This window comes from Motacilla alba, chromosome Z (assembly GCF_015832195.1).
Source record: "Motacilla alba alba isolate MOTALB_02 chromosome Z, Motacilla_alba_V1.0_pri, whole genome shotgun sequence".
Taxonomy (NCBI): domain Eukaryota; kingdom Metazoa; phylum Chordata; class Aves; order Passeriformes; family Motacillidae; genus Motacilla; species Motacilla alba.
This window is the reverse complement of record NC_052046.1, coordinates 60,280,380-60,298,595: the sequence shown is the minus strand read 5'-3', so window position 1 is coordinate 60,298,595 and position 18,216 is coordinate 60,280,380. Positions and strand designations below refer to the sequence as shown.

The following is an 18,216-nucleotide window of genomic DNA, read 5'->3' as shown; positions in this document are numbered from 1 at the left end:
AAAATACTGAAATAGGCTGACTCTTAGTATTTTAAATTGGTTTTAGTATAACAGATTTTCAGAAAATCAAACTGTCTTTCTTTTGCCTAATTAGTTTTCATAGTAAGATGCCTTTCCTACAATATTTTATTGAAGGACAAAAGTACAACTGATGAATTTTTTTCGTGAAGTATGCATGGCGTGCCTTTTCATGCCTTTGCTTTTAATATTAAGAATGTACATTTTCATTTTTTTCCTAATTTTGCTTTTTTATTTTGATGCTGTATTTCAAAGTGCAGTGAGACACAGATCAACATTAATTTTAAACTGCCTTATTTCTCTAAAATTACTAGCTAGCCTTTGACAGTTAAAGTCACTTTACTCAGATTATAAATTCCAGAGAAACTTAACTGCTGTTTTTTTAATACAAACTAGTTAACATTAAATCCAATCCTGCTAGTCTGTAAAATCAATAAATAAATAGAATAAATTAGAGTAAATTTTAATTTAAAACAAATTTCAAACAAATTCTACAAGGCCTCATACAAACCCTGGTGAATTTTGTGCAGTATTCCTAACCCAATTTGGTTTATTCATCATGACATAGTGGCTATGAAGATTGACAACTCTGAATAGGCATCCCAAGTGGAGTTACATGTATGCAATGACAGTACCTTTTAAATGTACCTATTAAAAATTTTCAAAAATTGAAATGTTGATATCATTAAATTTGATGAGCAACAGCCAGTGTAATTTTGGAAATCAGGATTGTTTCATACCTCATTCTATGGAATTTTTGTTTGTTGCCCTAAACTTCAAGCTAAACAGTCTTCGTTACTTATGTGGGTGTCTTTGCACAGTTGCACTTCATTTAATCATTATTTTTTTACATAAGATGGGAAGTAGTTCAAACTAGATTCTTACTGTACCTTGTGAATTTTACTGTTTTGATTCCTGTAGTGATATGGTTTGGAACAACAAAATGTGTGGATTTTTTCCAGGCTCATGTATATCGTAAGATCTGTACAATAAGTTTCTTAGTTCTTACTTCGTAAGTTTCTTACAATAAGTTTCTGTAGTTCTTGTTTTATGAGAATATATAGTATTACATTTATATATAGGAATGTAGTGTTGGGCTGGGGATTTTATTATTGTTATTCTTTTACCTTCAGACCTGGGGATCAGAAGGGTATCATCTGTGGGTTATTGATGGGAATTCTTCTTCAAACATGAAACCTGAAAGAAATGCAAATAGTGAAGCTCAACAGTTTGGTATTCTGCAGTTTCAGTTCATCAAGAGTGCACTCACTGTTAATCCTTGTATGGTAAGATTTTTGTTGATGAATACATCCTTCTTTTATCTCATACTTCCAGTTTTAGGTGACCTCCGAATTGTTCTCTCAGGTTTTAAGTCTGTTCTGCAGCCATTAGAGTTGTCTTTCTTTTTTGTCATAGAGCATTAAAAATGGTACTGTGAAAATATTGCCATGCAATATTTTATATTGTTTACTTAGAATCTCTTAATATATTGATCATGTGTTTTCCTTTGTCTTCTGTATGTGGAATTCAAAGTTCCTTTTTTTCTTTTCTTTTGTTTTGGTTTTAATACAGAGTAACCAGGAGCAAGTCCTCCTTCAAGGAGAAGATCGCTTATATTTGAACTGTGGAGATGCAGCACAGACTCAGAGTCCCAGAAATACTTTGTCACACTCTGAACATAACCACACCAGGGAAAGAGGCCCATTTTCAGATGGCAGTTTAGATTCTCAGGGTTTAAGCACTTTACTAGGACACCGGCATTGGCATGTTGTACAGGTAATTGATCCTGGTTGCCCATATGTGCTTTGTGCTTGCAAGAGTTTGTAGGAGTAGAATATGCAGTAGAATATGATCTCCTCACTCTCTGCCAGACCTTTTTCCTTTGGTATAAGATCATTGCCTTTTTATTGTCTCTGGGGGTTTGCTATGCTACAGCTTTTTCTCATTGACAAAAGGTAAAGCATCATTGGTCCTATCAGCCTTGTGGCTGTGAGTTTGCCTCCTAGCCAATAAACACAGTCTGAAAGCTCTTAATGACTTTGGGAAGGAGTAGTTGATTACTTTCCTGGGCTTTGAAAGAGAGAATAAGTGCAACACGCAAGAAATAATTTAGGTGTTTGTTTTGTTATTTATGCAAAATGCTTTAAAATATATTCAGCTGATGAATATAGCCTTCAGACTCCAGCTGTATTTTCAAGCTTAAAAAATGGCAGGTATTTAAGCATGAAACTAAAACTTCACAATATCAGGCTTTCAAAGAAAAAATTGTTTCCAGGGTAGTAATGGGACTTACAAAACATATATAGAAAGAAACATAGAAAAGAAATAAAAATATAAATGTCTTTTAACCTGTAATTCTAATGTGTATTCCTTGATGCTTGAATTGGTGACACTTCTCAAATGGAGATTTTGGAAAGGTCCCAATTATTTTGTTCTTCACATAGCACATGAACCAGTAGTATTAAAAAGTATTTGATTCTAGGCATGTCAGACAGGTTCTAGATACTGTTGAATTTCCACTTTAGCTGGCCAGGTAGCTCTTCTGTCTTCAAAAACTGGTGTAGGAAGGAGATATCTTTGTTCTATGGTAAAAGTAAAGCTGAAACAATTAGAATTACTATGCAGAGCAACATATCCATGAAAAAGGACAGTGGCTGGGTCTCAAGAGTACCTACCTGCCCTGTGTCAGATCAGAGAATGGAGTTCTAAGCTGGTGTTGTATCATCCTATGTGATGTGAAGAATACAGAGTTGAGATTTGATCTGACGTATTCCAGTAAAGTTCTCTCATAAGAAGGCTTTTGGATATGCTGGTGTGTATTTGTGATCGGATTAGAAATTTCATCCCTATGTTGAAAGTCCTGTCTGAAGACTGTATTTATTAAAACCTTTATGTTCCTCTGAAAGATTCTCTTAGAGAGGGAAGTAGCTGGGAGGAGAGATGAGCAAATCATGACTATTAATCTGTAATATAGTATTAGTTGGTGTATGTTGTTAATGCATTTTGATATTTTGTGTATTCAAAACAGGGTAACATTAAGGCATCAGTAACTTTTCGTGTGTGGGCAGTAATTGTATTTAAAAAAAAATTCCAACATTAAATACCTTTATGATAGTGTTTTGAAAAAAAAACACTGACATTGTCCAAATTCTTATAGGATGTGACAATTAATCAGTAGTTTAATGGTAGTTGGTATAGTCATGTGATTTTGGTTTTCTCTTTTTTTTTAGATTCATAGTACATATCTAGAGAGCAACTGGCCAATAAGGGTGAGTTATTTTAAGAATATGTTTACGCTTATTTGAAAATATTGGATGGTTATAATTGTCCATTAGGATTGGCTGAACTCTGAAAATTAAATCATTATTTTACATTACAGAAAGAAAACTGTGTCAGTAAAGTATGAAACATGAAGATACTGTACAAGTTTTAAGTCTGATGTTACTGCCTTGTGGTGCATATTTGGATAGGATATATTGTTTAAATAAGTTCCCTTCTGAGGTTCTGGTAGCTTTTATTTCTTTTTTACAGTTTTCAGCTATTGACAAGCTTGGACAGAATGTAGCTGTTGTTGGCAAGTTTGGTTTTGCACATTATTCTTTACTCACCAAAAAATGGAAGCTGTTTGGAAACATTACCCAGGTGAGAGGTTGTGGAATTTTATTCTGGTGCACAGGGAAGATTTCATTTGTTGGGATGTGAGACTTGGAGAAAATTAAAGTGTATAATTTTCAAGTAAACAGCCTGTAGACACACTTGGTATTAGGGATGCTGGCTATACATGTGTTTCTCATAAAATGTCTGAAACACAGATCTTACAGTTTTGACACACTAATTTGTGTCTGAATATTAGCAGAATATTCCAATTTTAAGTGCGTGTAGTCACACACTTAATTCCATTTCTCTTATCTGAGAATTCACGTGATGTAGCTTTGGATGTAAAGCTTGTAAATTCTGGCTAGAAACACATTTGAGAGAGTCCAGGGATAAAGAACTGTGGAATTTTGTAGGATGAGGTTTGTCCTTCACATACTACTCTTTAGTACTTTGGTTATTTTAAACATTAAAAACTTCTTATACATGGTCTTGCCACTATGCATAAAGCTTACAGAGATTATGCGTGGCTTTAAGAAATTTTCCATATAATGTACATGTCTGTGTGTTTAAGCATATAAAAATACATCCCTATATGTCATCTGCTTGCTTTTTTCTTTTCAGGAGCAAACTATGATGGTAACAGGTGGCTTAGCATGGTGGAATGACTTCATTGTTCTTGCATGTTATAATTTAAATGATCACCAGGAAGAGGTGAGATACTTTTCTTCAAAGTAAACACATAATGATTACAATATCTGATCTGTATGACAGTAGTATTATAAGCATGAAATTTATTGTGATATTGTAAACATGTTTATACAGTATAAAGTTTGGTGGCTTTTGGTTATATTTAGAGTTTATATATTAACATGTAAGTAATTCTTTGCAGAAAATTTTTGTTGTTACTAAAAACTGTTTTCTGCTGACTACAGTGAATCTACTCATTGTTCTGAAAACTTTGTGACATTTTTGCGTTTTGGGACAATTTTGCAAGCTTTTAAACTATATGGGCAGAGGAGATTTACTTACTCTTTGCTTTTCAAAAGTGGTGAATAAAATTCCTTCCTTATGATTGTTGTTCAGTACTTCAGATTTGGCTGTACTGTGCTTTAACTACTTCGGCTATAATAATAAAATACAATGGATAAAGTACCTGATGAAACAAAAACTCAGTAGTGTGTCTTGGTAGAAATTCTTGACAGCCATTCCACAATAAAGAAAATAACCAGAAGTGGAATTAGTATTAACTTGTTGGTAAACAGAACCTGTATTCAAACAACTGCTTTTCCTTACAGCTGAGAATCTACCTGCGAACGTCTAACCTTGACAATGCGTTTGCTCACATCACCAAAGTGCAAGCAAACACGTTACTACTGAGTGTCTTCCGGGACATTGTGATACTGTTCAGAGCAGATTGTTCCATTTGCCTTTACAGTATTGAGAGAAGATCTGAGGGGTGAGTATCACTATTTGAATACTTTTGCAGTAAGGTACCTGTAGATCTGCTTTCAGTCTGAGTAAATTCCTACAATAATACAAAGGTGTTTGATAGCTGGTGGAGTCAGATTTTTAAAATACATAGTGGTGTTATGGGAATATTTTAAAATAAAAACATGTTTCTAACATTAGAAGCAATAATTAGTGAAGGGAAGGTGGCAGCAGGTTTGCAAAGACAAAGAGAGAAAAGGTTTGGTCTTGGTGTGCTGTTGAATTGTTTTAGTACAAAAGAAGTAGCAATGTAAAATATGCTAGATTCTTTCAGACAAATAAGATGAGTGAATCTAAGGAGGAGATAAAGATTCAGAGATTGGGTGGGGGGGTTTAAGTGCCTATGTAGGTGATTTTTCTTACAGTTATGATATCTTTTTAGCAAGAAGGGACCTTTTTTGTGGTAGAAAAAAGCAAGCTGTTGATGAACTTAGAAGAAAAATATTTTCAATGCTTTTAAAAAAGCTCCCAACAGAATCCAAACCTCAAAACTGTCACACTGAAGGGTCAATAGAATTATATTCTGAAGTATCTGATATTGTCTTCTACCCACACAGAGCTGTATTTCCCAAAGTATCAAGATCAGTAACCCAGTTCAGGTTTGTTTGGTAACTTTATATAGAGTAGATATGTGGGCATTTCTACTGATTCCTGATTAAAGCAATGTCATTTGTTCCATAGAGTAAATTGTTTGCTAAGGGTAAGTTGCTTATTTTCGTTAGGTTTACTTCAAGGTAGTTGTTTCATGTTAAGTACTGTTGTAAAATTTCTGAATGTAGTAATTTTCCTTTCAGTCTTAATCCTACTGCCAGTATCCAGATTCTTCAAGAAGTGTCCATGTCTCGGTACATTCCTCATCCTTTTCTTGTAGTATCTGTTACATTGACATCAGTGAGAACAGAGACGGGCATCACCTTGAAGATGCCTCAGCAGGTAACAGATCTTGAAATTTGATAGAATTGGTGCCTGAATTTGTTGGCTTACTCCTTAAAGATTACCTGGCTAATAAATCAGTCATGAATCAGTGACTCTTCTATGTGGTAAAATCCAGAGCATGGGTTTTCTGATGTTCATTATATAGACATTTTATGTGGGAATTGGGGGTGAGGGGGTGGATAAAGAAGCAAGAGTTTAGATTTTATCTCATACCTTCTTAACTTGCAAAGTTTGAGACCAAGTCTTGGTGAACAAAGTAAATTTAACTATGTCAAGGGTATGTTGCCTCTATCATGTATTAAGTCAAAAACCAGAGCAATCCATGGCATTAGGAATTACCTTTCTTGCAACAACATGTCCATTACTCAAAGAAGAAACAGAAAAAATGAAAAGATGGCATATGACCCTATAAGGCACTCTTTGTCAATTCTGTAACAGCCAAACAATGGCTTAAGATGTGAAGGTCCCTGCCTTGAGAATTTTGTCAGGGCACTGAAAGCACGTGCAAAGAGAACTTGGATTTTTGTTGTAAACAAAAATGGAGTAGGCTTAACTGAGCATAACAGTTTGCTTTCTTGACACACCTTATTAAAACAATTTTTCTCTAACTGCAGCTAAATAAAAGTGCAAGATGCTGTACAAGTGGGGCTCAGCTCTTTTTGGCTCAGCTCTTGGGTTGTGTACCAGTGTTAGTCTTTGCAGTCAGATACTGGCAGTCATACTGTGATGATACTGATAAGAATAGAGAGCTTTATTTTTCTCAGAATACTGGTGGCTTGCCCATTTTAAGACACATGTTTGGAAAAAGTCCATATTAAACACATGGAATGAATTTGGTGAATAAGAAACCTTCTAATATTTATTCATTTGCACAAGAACTGGTTCTTGATTTTTCTGAGTCCTTCTATATTGAATTCAGCTGTTAGTCATCTCTGTAAAGTGTCACATTTAATTCACATTTTTTTCTGGGTTTTTAATATGGTTATGATAAAATTATAATTCAAAAAGCTTAAATAATTTGCATAATATTCTTTCTATCCTTAGGCTTGTGAAGCTGAAAGTATTATGCTTAACTTAGCAGGACAGCTTATCATGTTGCAGAGGGATCGATCTGGACCCCAGATACGAGATAAAGATAATAATCCTAATCAAAGAAAGCATGTGAGTAAATATATGTGGAGTATTGCTTATGGCTTCAAAGATGTCAGTGATGGAAGAAGCTGTACAAGAGAGTGGTTCAGACATAAAGAAAATAAGACTATAAGCAAGGCAGTATCTATGCTTATAGACGGAATTGTTGGCTGGAAGCATTTATTAGCATTTGCTCGTGTTCGCTAATTATATTGAAGTGAAATATACAAGCTTTAAGAGTAAAGATAATGCCCAAAATTTCATATGCACCAATAACAGAAAATCTCTAGTCTGTCCAGAACTGTTGTGTATGTTTATGGAATATTATCATTTTTTGCAGAGTACATTTACAAAGTTCTTGGCAATAACAACTATAGAAATCAATAACTGAACTTCCAATTCTTCTGAGCTGATGAAAACCAATTGTATATGAAACAAGCACATTGGGAGAGTGAAATTTGGAAAATTCAGATAAAGATTTGTCAGTTCTAGGTTGGACCTGGGGACTAACTGAAGAAGTAGAGAGCAAGTTTTTATTTTTCATCTTTATTCTTATCTCTCTGCTTCCTGACTAAGTTTTAAGAAGGTTAAAAAAAGAAAGAAATGCCTTGATTAATATAAGTATTAAGTAGTCTTTTGTCACATGCTAGGATGCAGATAAGAGAGAAGCAGATTTGTTTCTTCTTTGTTAGAAGAATAACTTATTTGAAGACAGTACTTAGCTGAAAAATAAAGTTCTTGTGAATAGGGTAAAAATAAAAGGAATAATGGATACTGAATTTTTTTTTTTTCATTTTAAATAGCTGCCTTTTTGTGCTCCAGTTGTCCTAGCCCAGTCTGTTGAAAATGTATGGACTACTTGCAGGATTAACAAACAGAAACGCCACTTACTGGAGGCTCTGTGGCTCAGCTGTGGTGGGGCAGGTATGAAAGTATGGCTTCCCCTGTTTCCCAGAGATCATCGAAAACCGCATTCCTTTCTGTCAAGACGGATCATGCTGCCTTTCCACATCAACATATACCCATTGGCTGTTTTGTTTGAAGATGCCTTGGTTCTTGGTGCTGTTAATGACACTGTGCTCTATGACTGTTTATACACTCAAACCAGTGCTAGAGAACACTTAGAGGTTCTCTTTCCTTTCTCCATTGTTGAGAGAACCTCTCAGATCTACCTCCATCACATTTTGCGCCAGCTCTTGGTTAGGAACCTCGGTGAACAAGCCTTGCTTTTGGCCCACTCCTGTGCCACATTGCCATACTTTCCTCATGTACTAGAACTGATGCTTCATGAAGTGCTGGAAGAAGAAGCTACCTCGCGGGAACCCATTCCCGACCCTCTCCTTCCCACTGTGGCGAAGTTCATTACAGAATTCCCCCTCTTCCTGCAGACAGTTGTTCATTGTGCTAGGAAGACAGAATATGCCCTGTGGAATTACCTTTTTGCTGCTGTTGGAAACCCAAAAGACTTATTTGAAGAGTGCTTAATGGCCCAGGACTTAGACACAGCTGCCTCTTACCTTATTATCCTACAGGTAACAGCACCAGATACATTGCAAGAGTACTGATATTTACTAATATTACAGTATTTTAAAAATAATGTCATATCAAAGTTGTGTGTGTTCAACAGATCTTTAACAGTTTTCTGTTGATATTATGTCCAGTTATGAAGGGTGGTAAGATCATGCAGTGTAAGTAGCTAGTTTACTGTTTTAAATGGGAAAATTATAGTATGAAATTTATTGTTTATAATCTTTGGTATACTGAAATGCGAAGTAGTGTGGCTTGACTTAATAGAACTTCTGATGTTCTATAGTGAAAATAAATAATTTAATTATGCTTTGTTGCATGCAGAATATGGAAGTTCCAGCAGTTAGCAGACAACACGCTACTCTCCTGTTTAATACTGCCTTAGAGCAGGGGAAGTGGGATCTCTGTCGTCATATGATTAGATTTCTTAAAGCCATTGGCTCTGGAGAAACAGAAACACCCCCAGCTACACCAACAACTCAGGTTTGTGATGAGAAAAGTAAATACTGGGCATCAAGCCTTGTATGATTAATCTTCATGTTATATATCACGTTTGGTCCTTTCAGTGTATGTTTTGGTTTCTTGCTTTTAGGAACCTAGTTCAAGTGGTGGTTTTGAATTCTTCAGGCATCGCAGCATTAGTTTATCCCAGTCAGCAGAGAATCTCCATAGCAAATTTAATCTGACAAAAACACTGAGTATGCCCTCTGGCCCATCTGGAAAAAGGTAATGTCCTCTCCTTCCCCACTTTATTAGGTAGAGGACTAACTTTCTTACCAATTTAAGTTACAGAAATAAATTACATTATAGATTGGTCATAATCTCCTTCTACATCTTTTGCATTTATAATTTCACAACTTTTGTACTGTTTGTGTCTCATAACATTCTTGGGAAAATATATTCTCACAAATGTAAATATATGCATGTGTGTTTGTATGTATGCACAGGCATGCTTACATAGATATTGCTGACCAAAAAACTCTGGAAACCACTGGATGTGGTGCACATTACGTGTGTAGTAATTTAAGCAGCTAGTGAGACCACATGCCTCATATTTAAAGGACCTTTTTTGCTGAAAAATACATTATACATTTTGAAGAGCTCACAGTTCACAGCATCACAGTGTACTGCTCTGCTACTGTGCACATCTTTATCGAGCACTGTGTTTCCAAGCTACAAATAGCACCTTTTATGCCTTGGGGTGAACCCCTCTAAAGCTGCTGTATACTGACTTGATATTGATAGGGGTTATACTTCAGAAGTGGTATTGAACTGAAATTCATTTTTATCTTTGCTTTGGTGTTTTTCCCCATCCTGATTTCTAAAACCATCCTAGTATAAGTTCTGAATTAGTAATTTTTAATAGAGAGTATTGTCTTAAAGGTTTGGATAGGAAGGGCTCTAGGCCAATACTTGACTATTTCTCTAAACTTTGCATTGTCATCTGCCTTTTCTCTCCTACTTTACTTTTTCTTGCATTGCTAATAGTTTACTGCTCTATAAAAACTGCTGCTGTTGTAACTTAAATCCTTTATTTCACCTACCTGTTGAGGCAGTGGGATCTTTTTGAGAATATAAACAGCAAGGAATTAGGGAAACTGCTTCTGCTGTTTATATAGAAAGCTCCCCTTTTTACTACTCTGGTGACTCGATGTTCTGCAGTTGTGGCCTTTGTGACTCAGCCTTATCAGTGTTCACTTGGCTGTTCTGTGCTGTGTGTGTAGGTGGAGTAAAGACAGTGACTGTGCTGAGAACATGTACATTGACATGATGCTCTGGCGGCATGCTCGGCGTCTGCTGGAGGAAATCAAGCTGAAAGACCTTGGCTGCTTTGCTGCACAGTTGGGCTTTGAGCTGATCGGCTGGTTGTGCAAGGAGCGAGCCAGAGCTGCCCGTGTGGAGGATTTTGTGTGTGCTTTGAAAAAGCTACACAAGGATTTCCTCTGGCCATTTCCAGTTATACCAGCTTCATCCATTAATTCACCTTTCAAGAATGGAAAGTACAAGACAGGTACAGTAGCATCTGAGTTTGACAGATTTCAAATGCAGATTGCCCTCCTGCAATGCTACATCTGTGAATCTCAGTCTGTTCTGCCTCTGTTTAGCCAAGATAAAGAACAGGCTGAGGCTTGCCACCTGCACAACTTTCTCACACAAAGTGTATTTTTTAAGAGATTATGATTAGCATAGACAGTATCTCTTGTTTGATTACCATTTCTGTAATCAAACAATCTCCCGCTTTCTCAGGTGTACTGAATTGGACGTAAGTGTAGATAATGAACTCAACATGGAAATTGCTTCAGTGTAAATTCTGCTGCAGAAAATTACTAAAACCAATATTCTTTTGTAGTCCCTAGATGAGCTTTTGATTAACTTTTTAAAAATTAGATAGTAATGTTCCTAATGTTTGAAATTAACTTTGTTAGATGGTAAGAACTTTGAAGACTTCTAAACCTCCCTTATGTTACTGATCTCTTCAGTTCACTACCTTACCTCCTTACAGCAAAGTTGGACATTTGCTACCTTATCTCTATATGGCAAGGTTGACATTGCTGCCAAGTCTTCCTCTGCTCAGTAACAGCATCATTATTTACTTCTGTTGATGCTAACACTTTATTACATCATACTTCTTTTATGCCAGTGCTCTCACAAAAAGCTGGTCAGAAATTCCTGAAATGCCTAAACTTGCTGCATTCCCTTGAATTTCATTGGTCCCCTGAATATTGACTTAGATGCAAGTTTTAGCTTCCTGAAATGCCTGGAGAGAACTGTCTAAGTTTCCTTCTGGATACTTACATGATTTTTCTGTGGTGTGTTTTGATTTTTTTAGCTGTGGGGGAGCAACTACTAAAATCTCAGTCTACAGACACCTTTGTAAACATGGAAATGGACACAGGGATTTCAAACACACCTCGCAGTCGCAGCTGGCTTGGTACTATCAGCTCTTCTCAGAGAGAGATCGACACTGTTTCATCCCATGGTCCACACATGCAAGATGCATTCCTTTCTCCTTTGCTAAGTAAAGGTTAGTCACTCTTACTTCTATCTGCTCATTGGAAGAATGTGAAGTGTGTGCTTGTATTTTGATACTTGCGTGTCACTGCTGTGTTGTCGCTTCTGAACTACTGATAAGAAAAATTCAGCAAAAAAAAAAAGGACTTATTGAAAAGTGAACTGATTTTTTTACAACAGAAAGGTAATGCCCTTGTTGTACATCTCTAAGTACATGAAGTTGAACATGGAATAGATACTTGCTGAAGTTTCTATCTGTGGTGATAACTTCAAGTTCAGTATTTTTTCAGTCTGGGTAGGAAGAGTGTCCTGCGTTGTGGCTTTTTGTTTCCTTGTCTCTTGCATAGATCAGCCTCTTGCAGGGGTTGGAACAGCTGTAATTGCATGAACTTTGTGCTTTTGGGTTTCTTAAGAATGATATTAGATATATTACTTATTGAGGAAGTTGAGGAAATTAGAGATCTGTATAGTTGTATTTTTTCCTATGGCCTTATGTAAATTGCTTTTTAGAAGCTGCAATGTATGATGAGTTTACTAAAATAGAAAGAGAAATTGTACTTTGTATTTTTTCTGAACACAGAGATGGGAAAAGTTTGTCAGACCATTCTAGTTTTTTTAAAATTTTGTATACTTCCTCTCGTCCTTGAGCACAGAGCAACGTTTTCAACAGTTTTATTTCAGTCATGTGATTTCCACTCCATTAGGGCAAAGATCTAAGTACCTAATGTGAGCTACAATTTCTTAATTTTTACAACTGTAGAGTCTTCTGTTAGATTCAGAGCATTTGGAGATCCTCTCTGTCTGCTTGGGCATGGTCTCATTTTATTTTCACTCCTGTTTCTCTTGTTTTATAAATCTGGAGACTGCAAAAAAATAGGTATCTCTTTTCATTGCACTGATTTTACTGCTATCTGCCACTACTGCTCTTTCTATAAACGGGTATATGTGGGGCTTTTTTTCTGAGCTGGATTAAGACCTTTGAGTTCAATGGACCTTGCTACGCATTTTGGAGCAGTTTATTTTTAAAGAAACTAAATTAATAGCGTTCAAAACATTGCAAGCTGAATTCTAATAAAAATTTCACAAATTACTAATCCAGCACTGGTATTTATGGACAAGAAGATCAAATAACTTTTTGACTTCCTAAACCTTTTCCAAGAAAAGATGCATTTGCTATAATATGGAAATAGTTCTCAAGAGTAGGTGCCTTCATGACTCACCACTGTAATGTTTTTAGCTTTGTTGTTACTGTTCTTTTGAAAATTCTTTTACTGCATGTGCTCTTCATGTTTTTACTGGAAATACTTCTTTTTGTAATTTGTGCTGGTAAATATTTACAAAGCATTCAAAATCTTCATGGTTTTGTGTAAAGAAAATAATTTGATGTTGAAACTTCATTTTAACAAAGTTTAAAGTTAAATAAGCAGAATTTTAGACAGACTATAACCCTTCCTAGACTTAATTCTAGGACTATAGTATGCAAGATGCTGTATTGGTTCTTTTATGATGATTGCCAGCACATACCTAGGATGCCTTACTGATAGTAATTCTCCTGAATTATTTTTACTGGATAGAAAAACTATTGCATTTCTGCAACATTAGTTCTACCATCCTGTGTGACAAGAAGAGTGCTGAAGCGAGATGGACAATATGCTTGAAGTAACTGTGATGCACCATAAAGCATTACTGTTTGTCAATTTTTATAGGAACTAGTTCAGAAATTCTGAGTCTTACTAAAGTAAGTAGTTTCTTTTTTCCCTTATGTTTCTGAGTATTTTTGATAGGTGATGAATGCAGCATTGGTTCAGCGACAGACCTGACTGAAACAAGTTCTATGGTGGATGGAGACTGGACCATGGTGGATGAAAACTTCTCCAGTCTAAGTTTAACTCAGTCAGAGCTTGAGCAGCTCTCTCTAGAGCTGGCCAGTAAAGGGCCACACAAGTCACAGGTGCAGCTGCGGTAAGTAATGACACCTTTGAGACTGAGAATTGAGAATTGCTGGCATGCAGCATTTAGAGAAAGAAACAATCTACACAATCACACTGCAATTTTTGTCTTGGGAGTAGAAAAATAAACAGCCTCTCTTTCCATATAGGTATTTGCTACATATCTTCATGGAAGCAGGATGTCTGGATTGGTGTGTTGTCATAGGCCTTATTCTCAGAGAATCTTCAGTTATCAACCAGGTTTTCAGTATCATGCAGTCCTCTGATATTGATGGAGAAATCTGTCAGAATATCAAGACTGGCCTAGATGCTGTTGAGAAGTGGGCTTCTACAGATTGGTAAGTTTTACTTTCTGCCTTCCTATTCATTTGAGCTGTAGATATTTTGTTACCTATAAAGTAACTTTGAGTTGTTACCTTGGCCTTCGCTGAAACCTCACTTCAGAGAGTTGTAATCAAACTGGGAAAAAAACCCCAAAACACAAACCAAACCGAAACAAACCCAGAGCAATCAGCTTTCCAACTTTTATTGTTTGATCAGGGTTGCCTTTCTCTTTTTATTTATAAACATTTCTGCTTTTCAGGCACATGACAGAAGTACTAATTTTAATTCATTTATGGTATTCCATTCCATTCTCTTCCTAGCCCTGGGTACAAGCCATTTCTAAGTATCATCAAACCACAGATCCAGAAACTAAATGAAATAGTAGAAGAGCAAGTACAACCAGAAGCATTTCAGCCAGTGAATCCTTCTAAGGTTCCTGAACAAGTGAACCCAAGAGCTGAGGAAAGCAGGACTTCATCTAGCCATGGCACTAATCCTCAGAGTGATGCTGGCAGCAGCAATGCAAGCAGGCATGAAGAGGACAAGGCTAAGACAGAGGATGAGGATTCATTCCAAGAAGGCAGTTATGACTGTGTTGTGTCTTAAATGGAAGGTGAACAACTTCCATTTGTTCAGGTGTGAAAGGAAGCAAACCGGCTCTTAGATCTGCTTCTGTGTTTTGGATTTGAACTCTTTTTTTAACTTTATTTGTTTTGATTTTTTAATATTTCAATCTTTGAAATTTTTAGTGGGGATAACTAAACACCAGTTTCATCTAATAATTTCAAAAGGAGGCATGACTCTTTCTTGATGCAATGGCCAGACTGCAGCTTTACATTTTGATACTTTAAATAGTGTTGGAGAGTGCACGCATGGAGACAGATTCAGCCAATGTTCATCACCTTTACATCACCAACACGTTCCGAAGAAACTACTTGTATCTTGCTTGAGTTTAAAAGGCGAAGAGGGGATTAAATATAAAAACTATTTTCTTTGCAGCTTGCCTGCCTAATAAATGTCTGATCAATGCAGTTCCAATTGGTTTGATACCGATATTTTGTATTAAAGGACTGTAAACTATATTGTATGTTTTTGTGAATAATCTTGTACAAATACTCAAGACTGTACCATATTTGGAGGTACCTATGTGTATTTGCCTGTTTCTAGATGACTAGTAAAGTTAAAGCAGAGTTGCACTTCTTTCTGGATGAGGCATACTTTACTGACCTAACACTGACACAAGGTGGCTTACCTGTTTTTTACTGCCACTTAACAAATCTTGTAGTTGGGTTAAGGGACTGCTGAAGGTTATTTATTTAATTGTAAATTCTTTTCTGATAAATGGATTTTTAAAATGTAAATAATCATCATATACTCTTGCTATGGAAAACTAGTTTAACAGCTCATACTTAAACATTTTTTCAAACATTTTATAATATGCATACTTCTAACTAAGACATATTTAACTTTCATACAATGTTAGGAAAATCTGGCTGCAGGAGTCTGTTGCTTTGAGGTACTTATTTTTTCTAGCTGCTGTCCCAATGTAATAACTACCTGTAACAGTATTAATTTAGATATTAGCTTGTTTGTACTGTGCAATCTGAACAAAAATGCAACATTACTCATTTTATACACGATAAACTAGTTTATTTTTTATAACATCACTTGATTACTGACATGGACCAAACTAGTCATCGTAGAGTAGTTACAGCATCTGTTGCTTTTCTAGTGTAGTTACTAAATGCACATCCATTTAAACTATGAAATTAAGACTATTCACAATTAAGTTTTAAATGAATTGTGATTTCATCATCTTTATTTCCTTTGTAGATAAGATCAAGTGCTTTAAAATGTACAGATATTAAACTGTTGCTTTAGAATGGCTTTACTAAGCCAATACAACCAGTACAAGTGCAATAATTGCGAGTATTACGTGGAGAGCTGGAGCTATTAATGAATGCAACTTGAACTTCATTTTAAGAGTTGAAACTTGAGACTGAAGTTAGAGGAAAGAAACTCAGTCTGAGTCCCAGCATTAAGCTTATTCTGCATTGTAGCTACTGGTTACAGATAATGTCTATCATACCTACAAGCCTGTTGTGACCTAACGTCAAAATTCATTATTGTTTTAAGGGGATAATACTTAAAGCTTTTTTTATTATAAAGAAACCTGCTTAATCTATGTTAAAAGAAATAAAAACTGTGCTTCAAGTTAATATTTTTCTGTGGTTCTGTGGTAATGATATAAGCCAAGCCCATCCTGGTCAGCGTTCTGCTGTTCAGGTTTTGGATCTGTGCAAGTAAAACATACATTAACTGATATATTAACATTCTTAGTATTCATATCTTACTACTGTGCTACTGTTGTATAGCAGGTAAATCTTTTTAGTTGTGAAATTTTAGAGGTTTGTACTTCTTTAGTAGTAATTATCTCTATGCAAATCTTACATGCTAATTTTGTATTTTGATTTCACTGCTGTTATACTTGTAATTAAAAGACAAATGTTTCAACTTTACTTGAAGTTACTCCTGTGAAAAAGAACTGGTTCTGACTTCAAGCCATTCAGGTAGGCCATCTTAAAAGAGACAAAGCTCTCAGAGAAACCACCTGATGAAATTGTTTTTTATACTCCTGTGGCTTGTATCTTACAGAATGAAGGAATCGAGCCTTTGCCTTATTAGTGCATCTTTGAAGTTACATCTACCTGCTGCTGTGAAAATAGATATAGTGGGTTTAGGTGACAAGGGTGTGGTTTAGGGCAAGAGGGGCTGTGTCAGAGAAGGTATTCCAGGCACTGGAACAGAGATTCCCTGCAGCCTGTGGCTCTAAGCAAGTAAACACACACATTAAATAATACAACAGTCTTGCTAATTAGCCTCTTACTGCTGTGGTACTGCTCAGCAGCTCAATCCTTTTAGATGATGGGGAAGTGAGCTCTACACCTGCAACCCACTGTGGAGCACACTGGAGCAGATACCCACAGTGGTGCTCCGAGGCAGGTGGATGGATAAGCCCTGAAGGAAGCTGCAGCCCAAATGAGAGCAGGTCTCTGGCAGGAACAGTGGCCCACAGGGATCCATGCTCGAACATTCTCTTCCTGAAGGACCCCCCTAGCAAGAGGAGGATCCACTTTGAAGCAGTTTATGAGAGACTGTATCCCATGGAGTGGGCCCCATGCTGGAGCAGGGCAATTTTGAGAAGAGGAAGGAAGCAGAGAGGAAATGTTACAGACTGACCACGACCTGACTCTTAACTGACCATCCCCAGTTCTACACCACTGTGAGCGAGAAGGCAGAAGAGTGAATCTGGGAAGGAAGGGGAGGTTGGGGGAAAGTGTTCAGTTATCATATTTTAATTGGTAATAAAGTAATTTTCCCAAGGCCAGTTTGTTTCATCTGTTGTGGGTACTAGTGAGTAATGTTCCTGTCTCAACCCATGAATTTTCTCATCCCATTTTCTCCTCCTGGTCTGCTGAGGGGAGGGTGTCAGCAGTTTGGTAGGTACCCACCAGCTACCCAGGGTTTACCCTCCACAAAAGGTCTATTCATCCACAAATGTGCACTATTTAACTAAGGATAGGAAAAAAGGGGCCACTTAACCAGTTGAAGATTTACATCTTTTTATGGAATTCCAACATGTTGACCACTCTTTCACTCTCACATAAAACTAGTTGATGTAAGATTTCCTCCTTCACAACAATTTCCACATCATCAAGTTTTCTTGATCTGTTTCTCATCCTGTGCAAAACTAACTGTCTCAGAAAAACAGGAACAATACTGTATATTCCTTGCTATTAGATCCTTTCACACTGGGTATACTTAAAAAACTGCTTGAATAAAGTTGCATTTCTGAAGGTAATTTTTCACTATCACTTTTGTCAACCCAAGTAAGCTAACTTTTCTTCAGCATGTTTTAGGTCAAAGAAAGCAGTTCAATGGTTTTAGAGCCAAAGTGTCTCTAAGCTACAGGTTTGAGACCCACTGTTAAGTAAGCAGAAATACCTGAATTCATAATCTAGCCAGAACCTGTACAAATGAGGTCCTTTTCATAATAAACTGAGGGGATAAGTTGTCTATGGCTATAATGATATTATAAAACATGATGGGTAACTTGCTGAAGGTGGTAAGCTGGCTTCAACTGGAGGACGGATTTCCCAAAAGTAAGAGGGAACATAATAGCAACAGACACAACCTACTGTCTCAGCTTCGTCTCCTGTCCTATAGATGAACA

General features: G+C 36.4%; 1 protein-coding gene across 5 annotated transcripts in view; it reads left to right on the top strand.

The window, feature by feature from the left end:
- Positions 1–16,501, top strand: part of RIC1 (RIC1 homolog, RAB6A GEF complex partner 1) — a 46,574-nt gene extending 30,073 nt beyond the window's left edge. For 4 of the 5 annotated variants that reach the window (XM_038125607.1, XM_038125608.1, XM_038125606.1 and 1 more), the window contains exons 11-26: positions 1,152–1,304; positions 1,591–1,794; positions 3,249–3,287; positions 3,550–3,660; positions 4,237–4,326; positions 4,911–5,071; positions 5,898–6,036; positions 7,084–7,200; positions 7,974–8,702; positions 9,022–9,180; positions 9,290–9,423; positions 10,422–10,708; positions 11,528–11,722; positions 13,494–13,671; positions 13,808–13,996; positions 14,303–16,501. In XM_038125607.1, coding sequence (XP_037981535.1) covers positions 1,152–1,304; positions 1,591–1,794; positions 3,249–3,287; positions 3,550–3,660; positions 4,237–4,326; positions 4,911–5,071; positions 5,898–6,036; positions 7,084–7,200; positions 7,974–8,702; positions 9,022–9,180; positions 9,290–9,423; positions 10,422–10,708; positions 11,528–11,722; positions 13,494–13,671; positions 13,808–13,996; positions 14,303–14,588 — 3,171 coding nt within the window. In that variant the 3' untranslated portion in view covers positions 14,589–16,501. Of the gene's footprint in view, positions 1–1,151; positions 1,305–1,590; positions 1,795–3,248; positions 3,288–3,549; positions 3,661–4,236; positions 4,327–4,910; positions 5,072–5,897; positions 6,037–7,083; positions 7,201–7,973; positions 8,703–9,021; positions 9,181–9,289; positions 9,424–10,421; positions 10,709–11,527; positions 11,723–13,455; positions 13,672–13,807; positions 13,997–14,302 lie in introns of those variants that run through there. The other variant, XM_038125610.1, reaches the window with a different exon arrangement.
- The last annotated feature ends 1,715 nt before the right edge of the window (positions 16,502–18,216 follow it).